At 39.4% G+C, this 21,778-nt stretch overlaps 1 protein-coding gene across 2 annotated transcripts in view; it reads left to right on the forward strand.

The window, feature by feature from the left end:
- LOC114026004 (Golgi membrane protein 1-like) overlaps positions 1 to 21,778 on the forward strand; it is a 106,066-nt gene that overhangs the window by 70,889 nt on the left and 13,399 nt on the right. For both annotated transcript variants that reach the window (XM_027839567.1, XM_027839568.1), the window contains exons 4-8: positions 3,064 to 3,118; positions 6,324 to 6,426; positions 9,340 to 9,469; positions 11,001 to 11,151; positions 12,392 to 12,676. In XM_027839567.1, the coding sequence (XP_027695368.1) occupies positions 3,064 to 3,118; positions 6,324 to 6,426; positions 9,340 to 9,469; positions 11,001 to 11,151; positions 12,392 to 12,676 (724 nt within the window). The remainder of the gene's footprint in view (positions 1 to 3,063; positions 3,119 to 6,323; positions 6,427 to 9,339; positions 9,470 to 11,000; positions 11,152 to 12,391; positions 12,677 to 21,778) is intronic.

A 21,778-nucleotide genomic window follows, 5' to 3' on the forward strand; every position in this document is an offset into this window, starting at 1 on the left:
TATTTATATCCCCAGGATCTGGCACATAGTAGGTGCTTAATAAATGCCTGTGTTTTGATCAATTGATTGGTCAGAAGAGAAGATGGGTGGGCCACCTAGGAAGAGCTAGAAATAACTTGATGGACAACTTTTGTGATTTGTTGTTGTTCTTGTTATATCAAAAGAATTTAAAGAAAGCATCTAATACATTGAGTGGTCCTCGTGTAATGAATTTATATGAGGACATGGACAAGTGTTGCACAGAATGGGCAGGTAAGGATGAGTTTCAATCTGTGTTTTTGGAAGTTTTACCCAAATTGATGAGATCACAGATTTCTTGGAGTTAATACATTTAAATGGAGTGGGGGTAGGGGTAAGGGTTGAAGGTGATTGAGGGCATAGAAGTGACCTGACCCCACTATAAACTTCTGAGGGGGGGCATTTTTTCCCCATTCTTTTGTCTTTGTGTGTGGTTTGTATAGTGATTGTCCACAGTAAGTGCTTAGTAAATGCTTGTGGACATAAATTTAATGTTAATGTCAGTCTCTCCAGTAAATGAGAAGGCCTTTTCATTGCTCCTCATTTCTGATTTCCCTTTGCCTCACTGCATTCTTACCCTTAAATATCCTTGTGCTTTTATACGAATGCTGGGAGTTTGAAGGGCTGCTGTTTCCTTAAAACCAACTTTTGTCATTGTCTTGGATTCTGTAGAAACCAACCCACTTCTGTTCTCCCACCTCCTATTTATCTCTTTAAAAAAAAATTAATACATCTAAAAGAATTTTATGATTTACAAATTAATGGTATATATTATCTCAATTGATTCTTGCAGTACCCCTGTGAGGGTAAGTAGTGCTTGTATTATTATTGTCATTTTCCAGAAGAGGGAACTGAGAATCACAGGTTGGCTTGGGTCCTCTTCCCAATCTACCAAGCAGTCAGCTATGAATTGATGGTAGGTACCATGGTTTAGTGAATGGAGTCCACTGGATTTGTGGTCAAAGAACCTGGGTTTGAATTCCTTCTGCAGATGAGGCAACTAAATTTTTAGGTTCCCTACCAATATTACTTACATGGAGATAGGAAATCGGTCAATCAGCAAAGTTTTATTAAGGGCCTACTATGGTACCAGGCTCTGTTCTAGGTATTAAGGGTACAAAGACAAAAGTAAAAGCCCCAGTGTTGAAAGAGCTTATATCATTAGTAGAAAGGTAGCTAGGTGACATAGAGGGCTGGGTATGCAATCAGGAAGACTGGAGTTCAAATCTTACCCCAAAATCTCACTAATTGTATGACATTTGACAAGTCATTTCATTTTTCTTGGCCTCAGTATGCTCATATGTAAAATGGGGTAGCTGGACTAGGTAACCTCTAAGATCACATTTAGACAGGGGTGTGATGGCAGACATATTTTTAAATTTAATCTACATTAATAATATTTTCTCTATCACTTTCTTAAGTTTCTAGACCATCAAGCAAAAAATAAACAACAATCAAATGATGAGCAAAGTCAAGAGAAACAGCAAATCAAGCCCTGATTTATAGCATTTGCTGATTTAGGAAATGTAAATGCTCGTGCCGCAGTTTTAACAATTGACTTATTCAGCACAACCCTGCTTCCAAATCTGAGTCTTTGAAGTGCTTACTATGTGCCGAACACTCTGCTAGGTGTTGAGGATACAAAGACATAAATTCCTGCCCTCTGGAAGATTACATTTTATAGAGGGAGACAACATATACATGGAAAAGCATATGCAAAAGATGGAGAGTTGGAAAGTTATCCATGGAAGGGAAAGAAATTTGCAGTAACTGATGCGAAAATTAATATTGTTGTTGTTTAGCCATTTAGTTACATCTGACTCTTCATGACCCCATGGACCATAGCATGCCAGGGCCTTCTGTCCTCCACTTTCTCTCAAAGTCTGTCCAAGTTCATGTTCATTGTTTCCATGACACTGTCCACCCATCTCATCCTGTGCCCTCCGCTTTTCCTTTTGCCTTCAATCTTCCCCAATATCAAGATCTTTTCCAATGAGCCCCATCTTCTCATCATGTGGCCAAAATATCTAAACTTCAGCTTCAGTATTTGACCTTCTGATGAATAGCCTGAATTAATTTCTGTAAGTATTGACTGATTTGACCTCCTTGCTGTCCAAGGAACCCTCCAAAGTTTTCTCTAGCACCACAATTAGCCTCAGTTCTGCAGTGCTCAGCTTACCTTATAATCCAACTCTCACAGCCATACATTGCTATCAGAAAAACCATAGCTTTGCCTCTGTGGACCTTTGCTGGCTATGTGATGATGTTTCTGCACTTATTAAACCATCCTTCCACGTGGAGGAACTTTGATCTCCATTAGTACAGAAAGTACCTAATGCTGATGAGTATTTCTTGGAATATTGAAATAATAAGTATTATTTGTGTGTTTCCTGGAAGTAAAGGTTCTAATGTTTACATGGACCAGTTGAGAGGATCCATTTGGTGGAATTATTAATCTATTCTTCTTCCCTTTATTTCTTCCTGTAGTTTGGAATTTATAGAGTGGGGTGCACAGAGCACACAGTCCTCACTTGGCTCAGGGGCCATAGAAGTGTAGGGTTGGGCTGAAACTCAGGACTGTTGGACTGCTGGATTCTTGCCCCTCTTTGGTTATTGAGTAATCCCGGCTCGTCTGTATACCAGCTGCCGAGGATATAATACTACAGCAGACAAATGTAACTTATGCTTTTATTTGTGAATGGGGGTGTGTGTGTGTTTTATGTGTGGGTGCTTTGAGCTTGAATGACAGGGAGCAAAAAATCTATTTACCCTTTTCTCAGGTTACAAGAATGACAGGTGGAAAGTGGTTCCTGAAATGCCTTCTCCTTTTCCCCTCTCCCCACCTTTCCCCTTTCTGCAGATACTGCCATCATTTTATTAGGTCTCTACTTGAATGTGAGCCTAGTACTGGTGACAGCTGCTTTGTGTATGATTTTGGTATTACTGGTACAGATGAATGTCTTCTCCTTTTCTGTTCAATGTGTTCTTTTCCTTAAAAAGTTACTGTGGGGGAGAATTTTCATGTTGGTTTTATCTTCTTTTCAGGCACTTTTAGTAAATAACATCACCGAAAGTGAGAAACTCATCAGGAATCTGAAAGGTATTTATTTCTTCTACATTTGCCTGAAGGGTGTCCATCAAAGACCAGCCTTTCCTCTTGTGATTTTTTTGGGAGTTTCGCCATAAGGCTTGGATTTTTGGGGGGGGACATTCTCATTTAAAATATTCTGTCCCAGTTGAATTTAATATATACTTAAAAAGAAAAGCAATGTGCCCATCAAAGAGATTTGTAGTATCACATACTTTTTTTGTTCTACTATGTTATGTGGAAATGCCCATTTTATTTGATATTTAAATTCACAATTAAAAATTTAAAAAAAAGTTTTGTTCTTTTGTCTCCAGAAATCATCTGGATGCATTGGAAATTCTAATATTTTAGTCAGTAGAAACTGAGATGAATCCAATCAGTTAGCATCACGATGAAAATATATGGTTCAAATTGTTAGTTGTTTATTTAGTTGTTGACCTTTGGCAAATCACTTAAAACTCTCTGGGCCTCAGTTTTATCATCTGTAGAAAGAAGGGTTGGACAAGATGGCCTCTAAGGCCCTTTAAGGTCTGAATCTATGAATCTTATTGACAAAAAATTTAGAATTAAGAGTATCCTAAGTTGAAGAGACATGACCAGCCCATAATATGAAGGGAGGTGTGCCAGTGGTGATAATTTGGCTGCAATGTTTCTATTCAATAAAATAAAATATTATTTGTACTAGTCTGAGCTAATATAAATGCTTGTACATTTATAGCAGCAAGATAACCTGATTTTAGATTTGGAAAATATGGTCACTGTAAGTATTGTGTTTATTTTTATGAATTAATGATAGAAAAAAACAAATGATCTCCCTTTCACTTACTAACTGTGTGACCTTGAACAAGTCACTTAAGCCCTCTGTGACTTATTTTCCTTATTGATGTAGTTAAAAGATGTTGGATAGTGGCTTCTAAATATCCTTTCAGCTCGAAATCCTGATTATGGATCTTTCTGTTTTTTACTCACCGTTTAAGTAGAATATCCTGAACACAAATTGTCCCCGTTTTTATTCAATAAGAGCTCTTGTTCTTGTAGGCCCATGTCTTTGTTGCTTTAATTAAATTCTGCTATTTGTAATTAGTTTTTCTCATGGCTCTTGATGTAATTATAAGGAAGTAAATGCATCAAAGGCCTTATAATTGCTATATGGAATTTTTGCCATTGGGTGCTCTTCATTTGAGCTGGAAGTGACCTTAGAAGATTTTGGGATCATGATTCTGGAACTAAAAGGGATCTCAAGAGGTCATGTAGTTTAAGTCCCTAATTTTATAGATGAGAAAACTGAGGCTGAAGGTGATCAAGTGATTTGCTGAAGGTCATGTGGGTAGAAAGCATAGAACATAAGGGTTTGACCCCTGGTTCTTTGATTCTAGATCAAGCAGTCTAAAGTCTCCGTTTTGTAGAAGAAGAAACAGAGAACAGAGTTGTAGGGATCTGCCTGGGTCACACTTGTAAGAATCCTAAGAACTTTAGGTAGCTGAGAGTGGAGAAGTCATGGGGAAATTGTGAGGTTGTGTAGTAGTATGGTGGAAAGCATGTTGGAAGGAGACCCAGAAGACCTGGTTTTTTGTCCCAGCTCTTCCCTTAATTATCTGTGTGCCCTGGGACAAGTCAGTTCATTGCTCTAGGCTTTAATTCTCTCATCTATAAATTGAGGATGTTGGACCAGTTGATCTCAAGGATCCCTTCCAGCTCTAACAACATTTTATAGCCCTGTGTTCAGTCTGGAGTGCAGGACTCTGTACTACATCATTCTTTATTCCGTCTTTGTATTCACCAAGATCATCACAGTGCCTTGCATATGGAGACATAAGCTAGATAGGATCATAGATTTAGAGCTTGTAGGGTCTTTTAAGGGTCATAAAGCCCAGCTCCCTCATTACAGATGGGGAAACTGAGGCCAGAGGAGTCATGTGACTTGCCAACTGGCACAATTCAGGTCCTTCTGACTCTAACTCCAGCCCCCTGCCTCTCATGTCATTCTCCTTATGCTGGTATCTTGCCCCCTCCTATTTTTCCCATGGAGCAGTGTGGCTTCTTTTCTGTTACAAGCAAAGCTTCAAGAGAATGGGGTGGTGAGGGGGCGGGAGGTGATCAGTTTCTTTAAAGGAAACATGTCAGCTTCTACATAAGATTGCTGGGTGAATGATTGCTATCCCAGAATCAGAGGAAAGCTTGGATTTAAATAAGTTGGTTGGTAGCTGTCCTTTGTGCTCTAAGAGGACCAAAACGACATCACTATGTCGGGGTCAATTTAAATTAGTAAAAGGAGAATATTTATTTATTTAAATACTCACCTGCTTTTTAATACATTTCTTTGATTTATTTAACCATTTAAATAAGAGTAGTTTATATGAGAATATTTGGATATATAAATAAGCAGGAGAATAACTAACGGAGTATAGGTCAGTAACTGATGGTAGCCCTCTTTGTGGAGATTGTTGCTTATTTGGCACAATAATAATAAGATGAGAACAACAAAAACAATTACTGGCATTCCTAAAACTCTTTCAAGATTTGCAAAGGTTTACATATGTTATCTTTGGGAGGGTAGGTGCTGATATCATCCCCATTTTACAGATGAGGAAACAAAGTGGTTAAATGACTTGCCCAGGGCCCTATAGCTCCTCAGTGTCTGAGGGGGTGATTCAAACTTGGCTCTTCTTAACTCCGAGTCCAGTGTTTTACCTGCTGTCCTACCTAGCCTATCTGCCTCAAATCCATTTAAGGAGTACATGGAGGAGGAGTTCAGCCTGGAGTGGGAAGGGAGTGTGGGATTCAGGTTCTTGGGGACAATCTCACTTTCTCCATCCTATGTGGCTGCTTTGCCTATGAAGTTTCCTCGTGCGCTTTTGCCTTGGCAGGAGTAGAAGGGCAGGCAAAGGTATTCAGAAAACAACTCAGATCTTTCTGAAAGTTGACCTGAATAAATAAAAAGTAGGTGCCGGATTCCATCCTCCAAAAGCAAGAACCCTTAGGAATTCAGTGATTAAATGTGACAAATAGAGATGGCCGGGGTGGGCAGGAAGTGGGACTATCATCTCACTTGCCTTCTTTTGCTTTTGCTTACTATTTCCCCCTCCTCTTCATCTCCCACATTTGTACCTTGCTGTTGGAATACTGCTTTTTTTCCTTCTCTTTTGCCTTTTTGTGTGTGTTTGTTCCCTGGGACCTGTGATCTTTTAGTCATCGCTGCTCTTGATTCTTGGCACAGAACATTTGCAAGACTTGCAGAAGAACTATGGCAAGCTCCAACAGGACATACTTCAGTTTCAGAAGAACCAGAGCAACCTGGAGAGGAAATTCTCCTATGATCTGTAAGTGTATTTATCGAATGCAAGCACAATTACTGTTGGAAATTCAGAAGCATTTTTTGAAAAGTCACAGGACAGCGTGGTCTTGTCAGCTTGTTTGGTTATAGCATAGCTAGACTGCAGAAAGATATACCATTGTTTTGTTTTGTTTCGTTTTGGCAGGGGGAGTGATGAGGAAATTGGGAAAGGAAGGCATTTTGTATTAATACAACATGGAGAACAGACACAGATAAATTATTTCCCAAGGTCACGTAGCTAATCAATAACTCAGACAGAACCAGATCTCTGATCTAAAAACTCGGTGTTCTGGGTAATTAGGTTTGCCTTATTTTAGAACATAATGAATTTTTATCCTATGAAATAGTTACATACTTAATAACATCATTTAATAGTTTCAAACACCTATACTTAACACCTACGTTAAGAGTTATCATTATACAAAGGTGTCTGCAGGCAAGAGAGAAAAACCTAAGTGTGTTAAAGAAAAATTTATTTAAATTATAAATTTAGTAACAATTAACAAAAACAAATAATTTTTGTAAACATACAAGAAAAAAGATACAAATTTACACAAGCCTTATTATTTCACAAAGCTGAATTAAGCAAATAAACAAACAAAAAATTTTTTTTCTTATTTAGGTCGATCTGAAGTTTTACAATCTTTGACTTTGTTTTCTGTCTCTTTTCCCTTTTCCCCCTTCTCGTTCTCATTCTCCTGCCTTCGTTAAAGCATACTGAGTTTTGACAGATAATTCTGGGTTCTTGGCTTATGCTTATTAGTTTTGGAAACTTCTTATTTCAATTTTTGTGATTCTCTTGCCTTGAGAAATCTACTGTGATCTTGATCACTTTTTCTTGGTAAGTGATTTACACTTTGTTGAAGCTTGCATTTTTTTCTTCCCTTACTGTTATATAGTTCTGGACTCAGAAAAGCTACACCTAGGTTTAAGGTAGTTTCAGCCTCCATCCAGTGTATTCTGTCATAGACCAAACCAGATTTAACATGTAAAATGAGTAAAATATTTTTAATGAAACAGAAGAGTCAGGTCAGCTAGATGGTACAGTGGATAGAGCTCTGGTCTTGGAGTCAGGAGGACCTGAGTTCAAATCTGGCCTGAGACACTTGACACTTACTAGCTGTGTGACCCTGGGCAAGTCACTTAACCCTGATTGCTTCACCAAAAAGCAAAACAAACAAATAAAAAAACCCAATACAATAGTAAGATAAATAATAAAGAAAAATTCCTTCATACACACGAGGACACATTCTACCATAGATTCCCATGCTGCTAGTAGAAGAGATAATACCTCTAGCCTTGGATGACTTGTGTTCCATGTTTTACTCTTTTGACACATCTCTTTGATTTTATAACTGCTACTTGTGGCCATCTCCAGTTGTCCTCATCTATATCTGGCCCTATATCTATCCAGATGGCTCCAGAGGAGAAAGTGAGGCTGGTGACTTTGCACAGATCCTCCCTCACTTAAATCCATTTCACTTGCAAGTCATGGCATCATCTTCTTGATGTCATAGTTCTCTTTGAGACTGAAGGATAAACCACACAACTGCCGCTTGATGCTTAGCTGGGTTGCTTCCTTCACTGTTCCTACCATCAGTTGATAATATTGTTTCTCTGCTCAGCTGCTTCTGGTATCTGTTGTATCTTCACAGAACTATCTCTGTGAGGCAGATCTTCCCATCCAAGGAGTCTCTTATAACTCTTTGGTTACCTAGTCTGTAGTCTTAGGTCTGCTTCAGCTTTTTTGTGAGTCGGTCATAGCTGCCCCTAGCCAGCATAGTAAGAGTCTCTCAAGTTAAGTCAGTTTTCTCTTTCTTCCTTTCTCTCTGCTTCCTCCTTTCTTTCCTTCTTTCCTCCTTCCTTCTCTATTCATCTGGAGCTGCCCCAGGCTCACTAGATATTTGAGTTTGGATGCATATATTCCCTTCCACTTCCATCCTGTCCCTAGCAGCCAGTGCCAGGGCCATGCAGATTATCCTAGTGCTTTGCTTAACAGTATTGAAGCAATAGAACAGAGCTGGAGGTCTTTCTTCTCATGCTCCTGCAACTCCATCCAAATCACTGTACCCTTTTGCAGTTATGTTGCTATGAAGAATCTAGGTATGATAAATCTTGGGTTCTTCATTTTCTACATCCTATCTATTATTTTTATTTATACTTCACTGGGTTGTTGTTTGGCCACTTTTGTGACATTTTACTTGATTTCCTATAATGTAACATTCAAGTTCTTTTGTTTTTCTAAAATTCCGGGGATATGAGTATTCTGAAATTGCTGCATCACAGTTCAAATCTGTTACTTGAGTCTATGTATTTTCCAATAATTTGGATAATTTGGCTATCAGTGTGTGTGTTTTTTCTTTTGAGCCCCTCCCTATTTCTGCCTTTTCTGCATTGTGTGAAATTCTGTTTGGTAATTTTTTTCATTTTCATTTACCTCTTACTGGACTTAGGATTGTTTTATTAGTGTCAATTCTTGCTCAGCTTCTTAGAGTATGTTCCTTATCCATTTGAGGACATATCTTGGCACATCTTGTATAGTTTCTTTTTCTATTTTTGTTGGTTTTCGTTTTTTAGCTTATTTAGTTGTCCTTTAGCATTTTTAACTGTTTTGGTGCACTTTTCTCTCTTTTTTTGTGTGTGTGCTCATTTTTACTTGGGTTTTGTGTGTGTGTTTCAGACATTTCTCTTCTCTGTATTTATTTTTTTGTGACCCCTGTGAGAAGTAACCTGCCTCCCAGGTTGCTGTCATGCCATCTTGGATTAGTGGTATGTTTTTGAGGTGGATTTCATAGTTGTAATAGAGAAGTACATAAGCTCATCTGATATTATTCCTTAATGACACGGTTGTGGTTTTTTTTTTTTTTGTACTTTTCTTTTGGCCTTTTCCCCCCTAAAGGAATCAGTGCATCAACCAAATGAAAGAGTTGAAGGAACAGTGTGAAGAGAGGATAGAAGAAATCACTAAAAAAGGGAGTGAAGCCATAGCATCCAGAAATCTCAGTGAAAAAAATATTCTGAACAATCTGGTGAGTCAGTACTTCTTCTGTCATGATTTTGATCAGTACTTACTCTTGGCATTTTCTTCCTTTTTTCTTTCATTTCTCTGCTTCCCTGTTAACTACAGTAGCCCTGTCCCTGCCCTTTCCAGAATCATTGGCAGATTCCAAACTAGCTCTGGCCTATTCTGGATAACTTGCTACCTTGGGCACTAGATCAAGGAAACCCACCCCTTTTCTAGTTTCTGTCACTTGACAGATGCATTATTATGTTTGCAGCATGGTGAGGTGGAAAGAGCTCCCTGGATTTGGATGGATGGTATTTAGCAATAAATAGAATCGTCTAAAACTTTAAAAAATAATTTACATTGGGTAATCCTTCCATCAAATCCAAATGCCATCAAACCTAAACCTGGAGTGACCTGAGTTTTTTCTAGCGCAGAATGTTTCCAAGTTTCTAGTATAATTAGATTTTCCTTCTACTGTGATTTCATAGGTTCATAGAAATAGAGCTGGGGGGACCTCAGAAGCCATCTATCCAACTCTTTCATTTTATAGAATGGGAAATTGAGGCCCACCTAGGGAGGTAAAGTGAGCTGCCCTTAGGTAGTGAGAGTCAAAGGTGATATTTGACTCCATGTCTTCCAAATCTAGAATCAGAGCTCCTTCCACCATACTATGCGACTATATTCAGTTGCTATTCTCTTCATGTTTCTGGCCCCAAAACATATTCTACCTTGATGTTATCTCATTTTGGAAACCATTTACTTATTCAGGGTAAGTAGTGATTTGTGAATGATTAGAAAATATTTCTTCCTTAACTCATTTTTCACCCTTTGGGAAGGCACATTGGTCTTTAGAAACAAGAACAAAAAGACCAGATGGATTGGTCAGTTCTGACAGAAATCAGATCCTATAATAACCAAGATAGTGTCATAGTTCTTTTGTGCTGTTGGAATTTTTGTTGTGTGAATAGTTTTTTAAATATGTTGACCATTTTTCAAATGAGAAGGGGTTTTTGTTATATAAATTATGCCTATTTAGATAGCTGGTTTACAAGCCCCCTATCTTATGTGACTCACAAGTTAATATCATCTGGTTCTTTGAATCAGAATTCAGGCTAGTCTTTCTTCTGTTTCTGAAAGACTTTGTTGTTCCTGATTGCTGATGACTCCTGCTGTTGTTCCTGTACAGTTTTATATTAAATTTGACATGTGATAGACCCTTAGAAATTAGGGTTGAAAGTGACCTTAAATGTTATTCAGTCCTTCCCAAAAGCATGAATCTTTTCTATAGTTTTTTTTTGAAAATTCAGAGGATGGAGAACTAGCTGCTGGGTCCTCCGCACCAGAAGTGCCTTGTGTTTACTTTTTATATCTTTTGTTTTTGCTTACGTGTATACATGCTGTTTTCCCCAATAGATTATACATTCCTTGAGGGTAGGGATTGTTTAATTCTGTCTTTGCATCCTTAAGCATCTCAGGCATAGTACCTGGTATGCAATAGGAGTTTAATAAATGCTTATTAATAAATGCAATTTATGTGACTGTGGGTGTTTTAGCAAACTGCTATCAATCAGCCAGAGCCCAAGCAACGTGAATCAGAACGGAAGGAGGTAGGAGTGCAGCAGGAGAAAGGAAATATAGTTCCTGAGGGACCCATCTCTCCTTCTGAGAAGACCCCAAGTATGATGAGACAAGAAGAAAAAGGAGGTAAATTGAATCTAATGAATTAGATCTCTCCTGACCCTGTTCAGTTAAAAACAAACATAAGTCCCCAGTAACCAAGTGGAAAGAAAGTAGAGCATAGTTCTATGGTGTGGGCTCACGTCTTCATGGTTTACAGGGTTGCTTCCATTTTGTTTTGTCATCTCTTGCCATAAGGCAGCAGTGAAAAAGGGCAACTTATTCTTGGAACAGTTGTCTTAGATGGATTAGGAGCAGATTTTGTCTTTATTAGGTCACAAATATGAATGAAGATCAGCTTGGGCATAAATCTTGTTAGAAGATGGATGAGTTCCATAATGTTAAGGTCTCAGAGATTAATGGGGCCACATTGATTAGGTCCATGGCTATTATAGAAGAGTATCGTACTCTGACAAAACAATGGATCTGAAGAATTCCTAGAAACATAAGAAGATTTATATGAATTGATCTAGAGTAAAGTAAGCAGAACCAGGTGTGTAGTATGCATAATGACTACAACAGTGTAGGTAGAAAGAATAAAAAATGAAATTGAACATGATGAAATTATAATAACCAAATGTGGATAGAGAGGAGAGTTGAGAAAATTACTTCCCTCCTTTCTTTGCAGACATAGGAGACTATGGATGTTGAACATTATGTATACTCTCAGACTCCCTTCATGTATTGGTTAGTTTTGCCGGGCTACTTCCTCTCCCCTCCTCATCCCAACCTTTTTTATTTTTTTAATTGTTTGTTCCAAAGGATGGTTCATTCTGTAGGGGATGAGAGAAGGATACATTCAGAAATGAGAGTGATTAAAAAAAAAAGGTATCAACAACATTTTTTAAGTTGTTAAAGAAGAGTAACGGGGCCATTAGATAAAAATGAATGTGGCCAATCTATTCCCTAGAATTGATGGATTCTCTGGTAGTTCCCATATATATTTTCTCTGTCATAAAGGACTGGAAAAAAAAGAACAAAACACAAAACTAGCTAAATGGTCATCCCTGGCTTCACTTGTGGGGTGACCACAAGACCAAACAGTTCTCCAAAAGTAACAGTGGAAAAATCCCAGGTCCAAAAAAGTGTGTGACTTATCTCCCTTTTTATGCACCTCTGGCCATTTGTGGAAAGGACAAACTTTATGGTGTAAAGAGTTCTTCACTCTGAGCCTCCTGGGAAGGCTGTCCAGGTTGAAGGAGGTAGGATTTGTCTATTGAGCATTTCTGATCATTTGTCTTTCAAGCAAACTGTGTTCTTCCTGCAGAGGAGACCAGTGACATCTTGACTCCAAGCCAAGAACAGGCTCAGCGGGAGAACCAGGGAGGTGAGCTTCTGCCTCCAGAGCCGGTCAGAGAGCAGAACTCTAACAAAAAAGGCAAAGAAAAAGAGAGTGCTGAACTTGGAGGATCTGTCCAGATCCAGAAGGGGCCAGGTGGTCTTCTGGTCAGCCAGGAAAATCATGAAGCTGATGAGCCAGAGAGGGACGAACTCATCGTTAGGGAAGATGAACAGGGCAAGCAGGATGGTGCTCAGGATGGTGCTAAAGATGGTGAGTAAAGAGGCTTTCTGGGTGAGGCTTAGGCTGGCATCTCTTCAACCAGGAACAGGTTCTTCTCTTCCTTACGGAAATAGATTCTGTGAATTTTGCAAAGCATGTGTTCACATTTTGGTGGTTCCCGAGGAAGGAAGGAAGAAAGCAAGCAAACAGACAAGCTTTTATTGAGTGTTTACTATGTGCCAGGCACTAAACTAAGTGCCGGGATACAGATACAAACCAAAAAGACAAACATTCCCTGGCCTCAAGGAGCTTACATTCTAATGAGGAAGACAAGGAGGAAGGAGCTGAAAAGACGAAGCGCAAGGATGGTCTGGGGTGGGGAGGAAGTATAGTAGGGGAGAGAAGGCTTAGAAAATTTCAACCTGGTACACCATAAAATGAGGGAGTAAATAGACCAGCACTGAGGGGCAGTGATCTGGGACACTTCATGCAACACGAATGTAATCCTTGTGGTGGTAGCAGTGGTGGTTGTTTTTAATAAAATAGTAGTGATGTGGTGAACTTGATTCTATCAACTAAGCTTTCTAGGCTCTTTTTTTAAATGTTAATTCAATCCTGTGAGTTCTTTGAGGTCCTGCTGCTATGTTGGGGGGGAGGTATATTCTTAGTTTTGAAATTTTGATTTATTATATTTTATTCCAATTTCTATTTTAAAATCTAATATAGTTTTACTGTGTCACTTTCTTACTCAAAAGCCTTATAAACTCCCTATTGCCTATAGGATAAAATGAGAATAGCTTAGATTTGCATTTAATGTCCTTCACAGTCTGTCTTCCACCCACCTTTTTAGCCTTCTTTCACCTTGCTCCTCATTCCCACATTCTGCGTACCCAGGCCGAGCTGATTCGTTAGTCTCAGTCTGGTCCTGTCCCACTGCTTTGTGTTTGTACAGGCTGTACCCCATGCCTAGAACATACTTCTTCCTTAACTTTTTAGAGGTGTTTCAAAGGGTCACAGATTTAGAACTGGAAGAAGAGAGACCTCAGGGGTGCTTAGTATGTTGTTGGGTCATTTCAGTCATGTCCAGCTCTTCGTGACTCCATTTTGGGTATTTCTTGGCAAAGATACTGGAGTGGTTTGCCATTTCCTTCTCCAGCTCGTTTTACAGATGAGGAAATTGAGGCAAACAAGGTTAAGTGACTTGCCCAGGGTCACACATAGTTAACTAAGTGTCTGAGGGCAGATTTGAACTCAGGAAGATGGAATCATCCTGATTCCAAGCCCAGTGCTCTATCCGCTGAGCCGCCATCTAGCTGCCCTGGGATTTAGTATAACCCCTTTATTTTACAGATGTGGAAACTAAGGTCTGTAAAGGTTACATGACATGCCCAAGGTCACAGAAAGTCATCAGAGGTAGCATTTAAACCCATGTCTTCTTGATGAAAGGACCAGTGCTCTTTGCATTATATTAAGATGTTTCCCAACTACTCTTTCTTCAAGACCTTTCTTAATAATATAGATGCCCCCTACCCCTTCCGTGCAGCTTCTTCTCATTTTCATCAACTCTTCACCTTCTTCTTTCCCCTCCCTCCCCCACCACTCCTGGGGTAGGAGGTGATCTCTACCTCTTCAGATTTTCTTACAGTATTTTGTCTAAACAATTACCTCCTCTGTGATGTAATACTCTCCTTGTCCCCCAGTCAAGGGATGAGACTGCATCATTTTTCACCTTTGATCTCCTGGCACATAGCAGCACACCTTGGCATGTAATATATGGTTTTTGAATTTAAAATTATTCTGGATCCCGGGATCCCAGATTTTTGAGTTGGAAGAGACCTTAAGACCACTTTACCCCTCTGGCCCTCATCTTCCTTATCTGAACCATGAGGAGTATGGAATAGATCAAAAGTGTCAAACACAAGGCCATGACCCACTACACTCCTGAGTGCAGTACATTTTAGTCATTGGGAAGCATTTAACAAAAAAGATAAAAATAGAATAAAACATAGATAATATTAATGTGTGGGTTTTTTTTCCCCTCAAGTCAACGAAACCCACAGGGATCCCTGTATATTATGGTTTAGTGGCTCCTTTTTCTATTTGAGTTTGGCACCATTGGATTCGATGACCTGTAAGATCCCTTTCGTCTCTACATCTTTGAACTAATATCTGGTTTTAAATCTCTTCTTTTTATTTCTTTTTTAATTTTTAAAAAAGTTATTCATTTATTTCTTTCTAGTTTTCAACATTCACTTTTATAAGATTTTTGAGTTCCAAATTTTCTCTCCTCCTTTCTTTCCCTCCCTTCTCCCCAAGACAGCGAGCAATCTGATACAGGCTATACGTGTACAACAATATTAAAAATGTTTCCACATTAGTCATGTTGTGAAAGAAGAATCAGAACAAAAGGGAAAAGCCACGAGAAAGAAAAAAAAACAGAGAAAATAGTATGCTTTGATCTGCCTTCAGACTCCATAGTTCTTTCCGGAGATATGGAGAACATTTTCCCCATCATGAGTCTTTTGGAATTGTCTTAGATCATTGCGTTGCTGAGAAGAGCTAAGTATATCAAAGTTGGTCATCACACAATGTTGCTGGTACTGTGTACAATGTTCTCCTGGTTCTGCTCGCTTCACTCAGCATCAGTTGATGCAAGTCTTTCAAGGTTTTTCTGAGAGTATCCTGCTCATCATTTCTTATGGAACAATAGTATTCCATTACATTCATACAACACAACTTGTTCTGCTATTCCCCACTTGATGGGCCACCCCTCAATTTCCAGTTCTTTGCCACCACAAAAAGAGGTGCTATAAATATTTTTTTACATGTGGGGTCCTTTTCCCTTTTTATGATCTCTTTGGGATATAGACCTAGTGGTGCTATTGCTGGATCAAAGGGAATGCACAATTTTATGGTCTTTTGGGCATAGTTCCAAATTGTTCTCCAGAATGTTTGGATTAGTTCACAACTCCACCAACAATGCATTAATGTTCCAATTTTCCCACGTCTTCTCCAACATTTATCCTTTTCCTTTTTTGTCATGTTAGTCAATCTGATAGGTGCAAGGTGGTACCTCAGAGTTGTTTTAGTTTGCATTTCTCTAATCAATAGTGACATAGAGTATTTTTTCATATGACTATAGATAGTTTTAATTTCTTTATCTGAAAAAGCCTGTTCATGTCCTTTGGCCATTTATCAATTGGAGAATGATTAGTATTCTTTTTTTTTAATGGTAATTTTTATTTATTTATTTATTTTTTGTTTTCAACATTTACTTCCACAAGATTTTGAGTTCCAGATTTTCACCCCATCTCGCCCCTCCCCCCACCCCAAGATGGCATGCATTCTAAATACCCCTTCCCCTAGTCTGCCTTCCCTTTTATCTCTCCCCCTCTTCTCTTATCCCCTTCCCCTTCAATTTTCCTGTAGGGCAGGATGGATTTCTATACCCCATTTCCTGTATTTCTTATTTCCCAGTTGCATGTGAAAACTTTTTTTTTTTTAAACGTGTTTTTTTAAAACTTTGGGTTCCAGATTTTCTCCTTTCCTCCCTCTCCACCCACCCTCATTGATAAGGCAGGCAACTAAATATAGGTTATATATGTGAAGTTAGGCAAAACACTTCCATAGTAGACATGCTGTGAAAAACTAACTCTATTTCCTTTAATTCTATCCTGCCCACCCATTTATTTTATTCTTTCTTTTGACCCTGTCCCTCCTCAGAAGTATTTGGTTCTGATTACTCCCTTTCCCAATCTGCCCTCCTCTCTATCATACCCCTACTCTCTTGTCCCCTTCCCCCCTATTTCCCTGTAGGGTAAGACAGATTTCCACACCCAATTGAGTGTGTATGTTATTCCCTCCTTAAGTCAAAGCCTATGAGAATAAGATTCACTCATTCCCTCTCACCTTCCCCCGTTTCCCCTCCACTCTAAGAGCCTTTTCTTTTCTGTTTTTTTTTTTTTTGTGGGATAAATTTACCCCGTTCTACCTCTCCCTTTCTCCTTCTCCTAGTATATTCCTCTCTCACCCCTTAATCTTATTCTCCAGATATGACCCCTTCATTTTCAACTCACACTGTGTCCTCTATCTGTCTGTCTATATCAATATATACGCACATATAATTTTTTCCCTTCCAACTACCCTAATACTGACAAAGGTCTCTTGAGTTACAAATATCATCTTTCCATGCAGGAATGTAAACAGTTAAACCTTAGTAAGTCTCTTATGATTTTCTCTTTCCTGTTTACCTCTTCATGTTCCACTCGAGTCTTGTATTTGAAAATCAAATTTTATATTCAACTCTGGTCTTTTCATCAGGAATGCTTGAAAGTCCTCTATTTCACTGAATGACCATTTTTTCCTCTGAAGAATTTATACTCAGTTTTGCTGGGTAGGTGATTCTTGGTTGTAATCCTGTCTCCTTTGCCCTCCGGAGTATTATATTCCATGCCCTGCTGTCCCTTAATGTAGAAGCAGCTAAATCTTGTGTTATCCTGATTGTGTTTCCACAATACTTGAATTGTTTCTTTCTGGCTGCTTGTAATATTTTCTCCTTGACCTGGGAACTCTGGAATTTGGCTACAATATTCCTAGGAGTTTTCCTTTGGGGATCTCTTTCAGGAGGAGATTGGTGGATTTTTTCCTATTTTGCCCTCTGGTTCTAAAATATCAGGACAGTTTTCCTTGATAGTTTCTTGAAAGATGATGTCTAGGTTCTTTTTTTGATCAGGGCTTTCAGATAGGCCAGTAATTTTTAAATTCTCTCTCCTGGCTCTATTTTCCAGGTCAGTTGTTTTTCCAATGAGATATTTCACATTGTTTTATAATTTTTTGTTCTTTTGGATTTGTTTTACAGTGTCTTGATTTCTCATAAAGTCAGTAGCTTCCAATTGCTCTGTTCTAATTTTTAAGGAAGTATTTACTTCAGTAAGCTTTTGGACTTCCTTTTCCATTTGGCCAATTTTGTTTTTCAGAGCATTCTTCTCCTCATTGGCTTTTTGGACCTCTTTTGCCATTTGGGTTAGGCTATTTTTTAAGGTGTTATTTTCTTCAATATTTTTTTGGGTCTCCTTTAGCAAGCTGTTGACTTGTTTTTCATGATTTTCTTGCATCACTCTCAGTTTTTCCTCTACTTCTCTTACTTGCTTCTCAAAGGCCCTTTTGAGCTCTTCCAAGGCCTGGGACTGATTCATATTTTTCTTGGAGGCTTTGGATGTAGGAGCTTTGGCTTTGTTGTCTTCTTCTGGTTTTATGTTTTGATCTTCTTTGTCACCAAAGTAAGATAATATAGTCTGACTCTTTTTGTACTGCTTACTCATGATCCCGGCCAGTTACTTGAGTTTTAAACACTTTGTTAAGGTAAAAGTCTGCTTCCAACGTGAAGAGTGTACTGTCTCAAGCTTCGGGGGTTTGTACAGCTGTTTTCAGAGGTACTTCTAGGGACCTGTAAATTTTCAGTTCTTCTAAGGTGGTATGATAAGGGGTGAGGTCTTTTCTCTCCACCACTACAACAAGCTCCACCACGCCAGCATTCCTCCTCGCCCCAGGACCGCCCCTCAGAACTGTGACCCAGATCCAAGCACTGGTAAAGCAAGAGATTCCTGCCTCAGCACTGGGAAAGAGATCCCTATAATCCCCCTCTGATCAGTCACTTGATTTCCCCTCAGTCTGTGAGCCAGAAGCTCAGGAAAAAGCTGCGGCCCTGGGCCACGCTCGAGACTTCCTGGGGCTGTGCTTGAGACTTGCGGCTGAGACCTAGCTCCTCTCTCACTGCAGTCACAGACTTTTCCCACTGACCTTCTACGTTGTCTTTGGTGTTCAGGGGTTGGGAAGTCTGGAAACTGCCACAGCTTCCCACAGTTCAGTCCTCTGAGGCCTGCTCCAGGGTTGCTGAGGCCTGCGGGTGCCCACTCCGAACTGCACTCCTCTACCCTACCGGCGCAATACACCTTTTTGATCAACCATCCAGGCTGTCTTTGGCTGGAAATTTGTTTCACTCCGTCTTTTTGTGGATTCTGCTGCTTTAGAATTTGTTTAGAGCCATTTTTTTAGGTATTTGGAGGGCTTTGGGAGAGAGCTCAAGACAGTCACTGCTTTCCCTCTGCCATCTTGGCTCTGCTCCCCGACAAGTATTGTTATAAATTTGACTCAGTTCTCTAAATATTTTAGAAATGAGGCCTTTATCCCACTGGCTGTAAAAATTGTTTCCCAGCTTTCTGCTTCCCTTCTAATCTTGGTTGCATTGGCTTTGTTTGTGTAAAAACTTTTCAATTTAATGTAATCAAAATGAGCCACTTTGCATTTCATAATGTTGTCTATCTCTTGTTTGGTCATAAATTCTTCCCTTCTCCATAGATCTGACAGGTGAACTATTCCTTGCTTTCCTAATTTGTGAATCTCTTCTTTTTAGAGGAGAAAATGAAGACCTTGAAAGAAGAGACTTGTCGATAGTCCCAGAGGGAGTAAGGAGGGGGAGAGGGCTCGGGGGGACGTGTCTCCTAGGGCAGGGTCAAGTTTCAACCTCGCACTTACACTTACATTAAGTCATAGGGTCATAGATTTAGAGCTGGAAGGTATCTCAAAGGTTTCCCCATCTACTTTTTCAGTTCTAGAACCTTAATCAAATCAATAACTGCTATTGCTGCCTTGAAAGAGTGTTAACCTATTTTCCAACATCTCCACTAACTTTCCAGATCACTATATCGTGCCCTGGTCATCCCTCTCCTATTTGTTTTTTGTTTCTTTTAAATTTATGGAAGTAACCATAACATAGTATAATAAAAAAAAAGATGATTGCACATGAAACTGCAAATCTAATTTGCTATTCCTTTTATATATATAATAAAGTTTATCATATAAATTTCTTTTTTTTCCTTCCCTTCCCCCCACCCTAGAGATGGCTACCATTAGGTGTGTGTGTGTGTGTGTGTGTGTGTGTGTGTGTGTGTATAAAACCATTCAATACATACTTCTATTTATTAGTTCTTTTTCTGGATGCAGATAGTGCCTTCCTTCATATGTCCTTTGCTGTCTCCCCTATTAGAACATAAGTTCCTTGAGGGCAGAAACTAACTGTATGTTTATATTTATATTCCTAGCACTTAGCACAGTGTTTGATGCCAAGTCAGCCCTTAATAAGTACTTTTTCATTCATCCATTCTTCTGAAGAGCTGCAGTAAGCAATGAATAATTCAATGTGGTATGAAGCTCTTAGCAGTTTTGCTTAGTACAGCACAGTCATGCATGGGGTACATTACACACTAGTAGGCCATTGATATAACAATGACCTTATCAATCCTTTTGTGTTCAAAGTACACATTCATTCAGCAAATATTTATTAAGCTCCTCCTACATACAGATCATGGGGCTAGGGTGCTTGAGCAGATACAAAGTCTTAATAAGACATAGCACTTGCCTCATGGATCTTATGTCCTCTCAGAGCGACAAGACTCCAGCTCATATATAACTATAATATAGTTACGTAATGAAGACATTAGGAAGGTACAAAGCAGAGTACTGTGTGATTACATATAGTGGAATCATTTGGTAAGAAGTCTGGTGTCTAGAGGTGAGGCCTTGGCTTTTGACTGTGTCTAGTTAAGGTTGTGGAAGATGTGATTTGATTTGTACATGTCCAGGTCCGTGTTATTAAGGGCATTTACCAGCTTGATTCTGACAACCCCATGTTGTAGCTATTATGGTGACTAGCTAATGTAGTTAATATAGTTAATTTTGATAGTATGACTAATAACCAAACAAGATTTTTCAACAAAAAGAATACTTTCAGTGTAATACCTGGTGTTTTTTTTTTCTTTTAAAAACATGTATGGATCCCATTTTGACATCTTAGCAACTTGGGATGCATATTTATTCTATTTTGTGAGCTCTTGTACACTTCTCTGTCCCTTCCCAAAAAATGTCACAGGGTGGGCAAACCTTTGATGAGCCTTTCTGAGTTTAGCCAGGTCAAGCAACAAACAAAACAAATACAGCCTCTCACTGGGCCTATACCAGAAGTCATTCCAGTATGGTAGGACTTGCTGGACCTTAAAGTCCACAGGAATGACCCTGGAAAATATGTGATCACCACAAAACCACAGTATGAAGTATGAGAGTAGGGTTGCAGGTACTGCAGATGAGCAATGAACATGGCCCAGAATTGAATAGAAAGGAGGGAGAGAGTAGTCTAGATTGTTTTTGCAGCCTTTCTGATATGGTCCCAAATGCTCTTTGATACATGTACCCATTTGTCTTAAGATACTCTGGTGATTTGTATAGGGCCATAAGTTGTGGAATGTCACCAATTGCTGAAGAATCAAAATTGCAGGTGACCCAAAGGGCAGCGGAAAAACATATGGCGAGCATTATGTAGGCTCCTGTATATTATGAGTGATAACCTGCATTCAAGAGGTGAAATAAAAGTCATCTCCCAGGTAATGCATTATCAGAGAAGGAGGTGGGCAGGTCATCTAGCAAGAACATGGGACAACTGCGTGCTGCCCTCAGACCCCAAATATTGGAGTGTGTTGGGTAGAAATGTTGCATTCTGAGAGGTTGAGACCCCTCAAAGATTGAAGTATGGAACGGGGTTGTCTGGAATGAATTCTCAGACTCAAGCATTCTTTAAGTCAAGGTGGCAAAGATTTATTGTTACGCTTTTCAGCAGGCAAGGATTCTTAAGGAACCTGTGAGAGACTGAGGATGGAGCTAGGGTCTATATGGAAAAGGGCATGGGAAAGGAATGCCAGGGATACTGATTAGGTAATCCAAAGGTCCAGGTGTCTTTGGGAGCTATCCGTGGGAAAATATAGGGAGTATACCAGACAGAGAGGGAGATGACAAAGGTATGGATCATGGGAGTCTGGCAGGAGGAAGAGTCCTTGGGCCAGCCAAGGGCGCAAAACTCCTTGGGCTGGGCAAGGCACCCCTCTCCCTCTGTTTTGATGAGAAAATGCTCTGCAACAGGGGAAAGCTTTCTCATAATACAGGAACTTACTAAGGAATTCGGAGGCTTCCAGAGACGTGAGCTGAGGCTGGGGCCTGAGCAGCCCAGCACTCTCTCACCCAACTTTGTGTAGCTGCACCAGGAAGAGAGATAAGGGTCTTGCTGGGACCCACACATGAGTAATTGCTAGGCACGGTGTTCTTGGG

This window comes from Vombatus ursinus, unplaced genomic scaffold (assembly GCF_900497805.2).
Source record: "Vombatus ursinus unplaced genomic scaffold, bare-nosed wombat genome assembly UNPS02014832.1, whole genome shotgun sequence".
Classification (NCBI taxonomy): Eukaryota; Metazoa; Chordata; class Mammalia; order Diprotodontia; family Vombatidae; genus Vombatus; species Vombatus ursinus.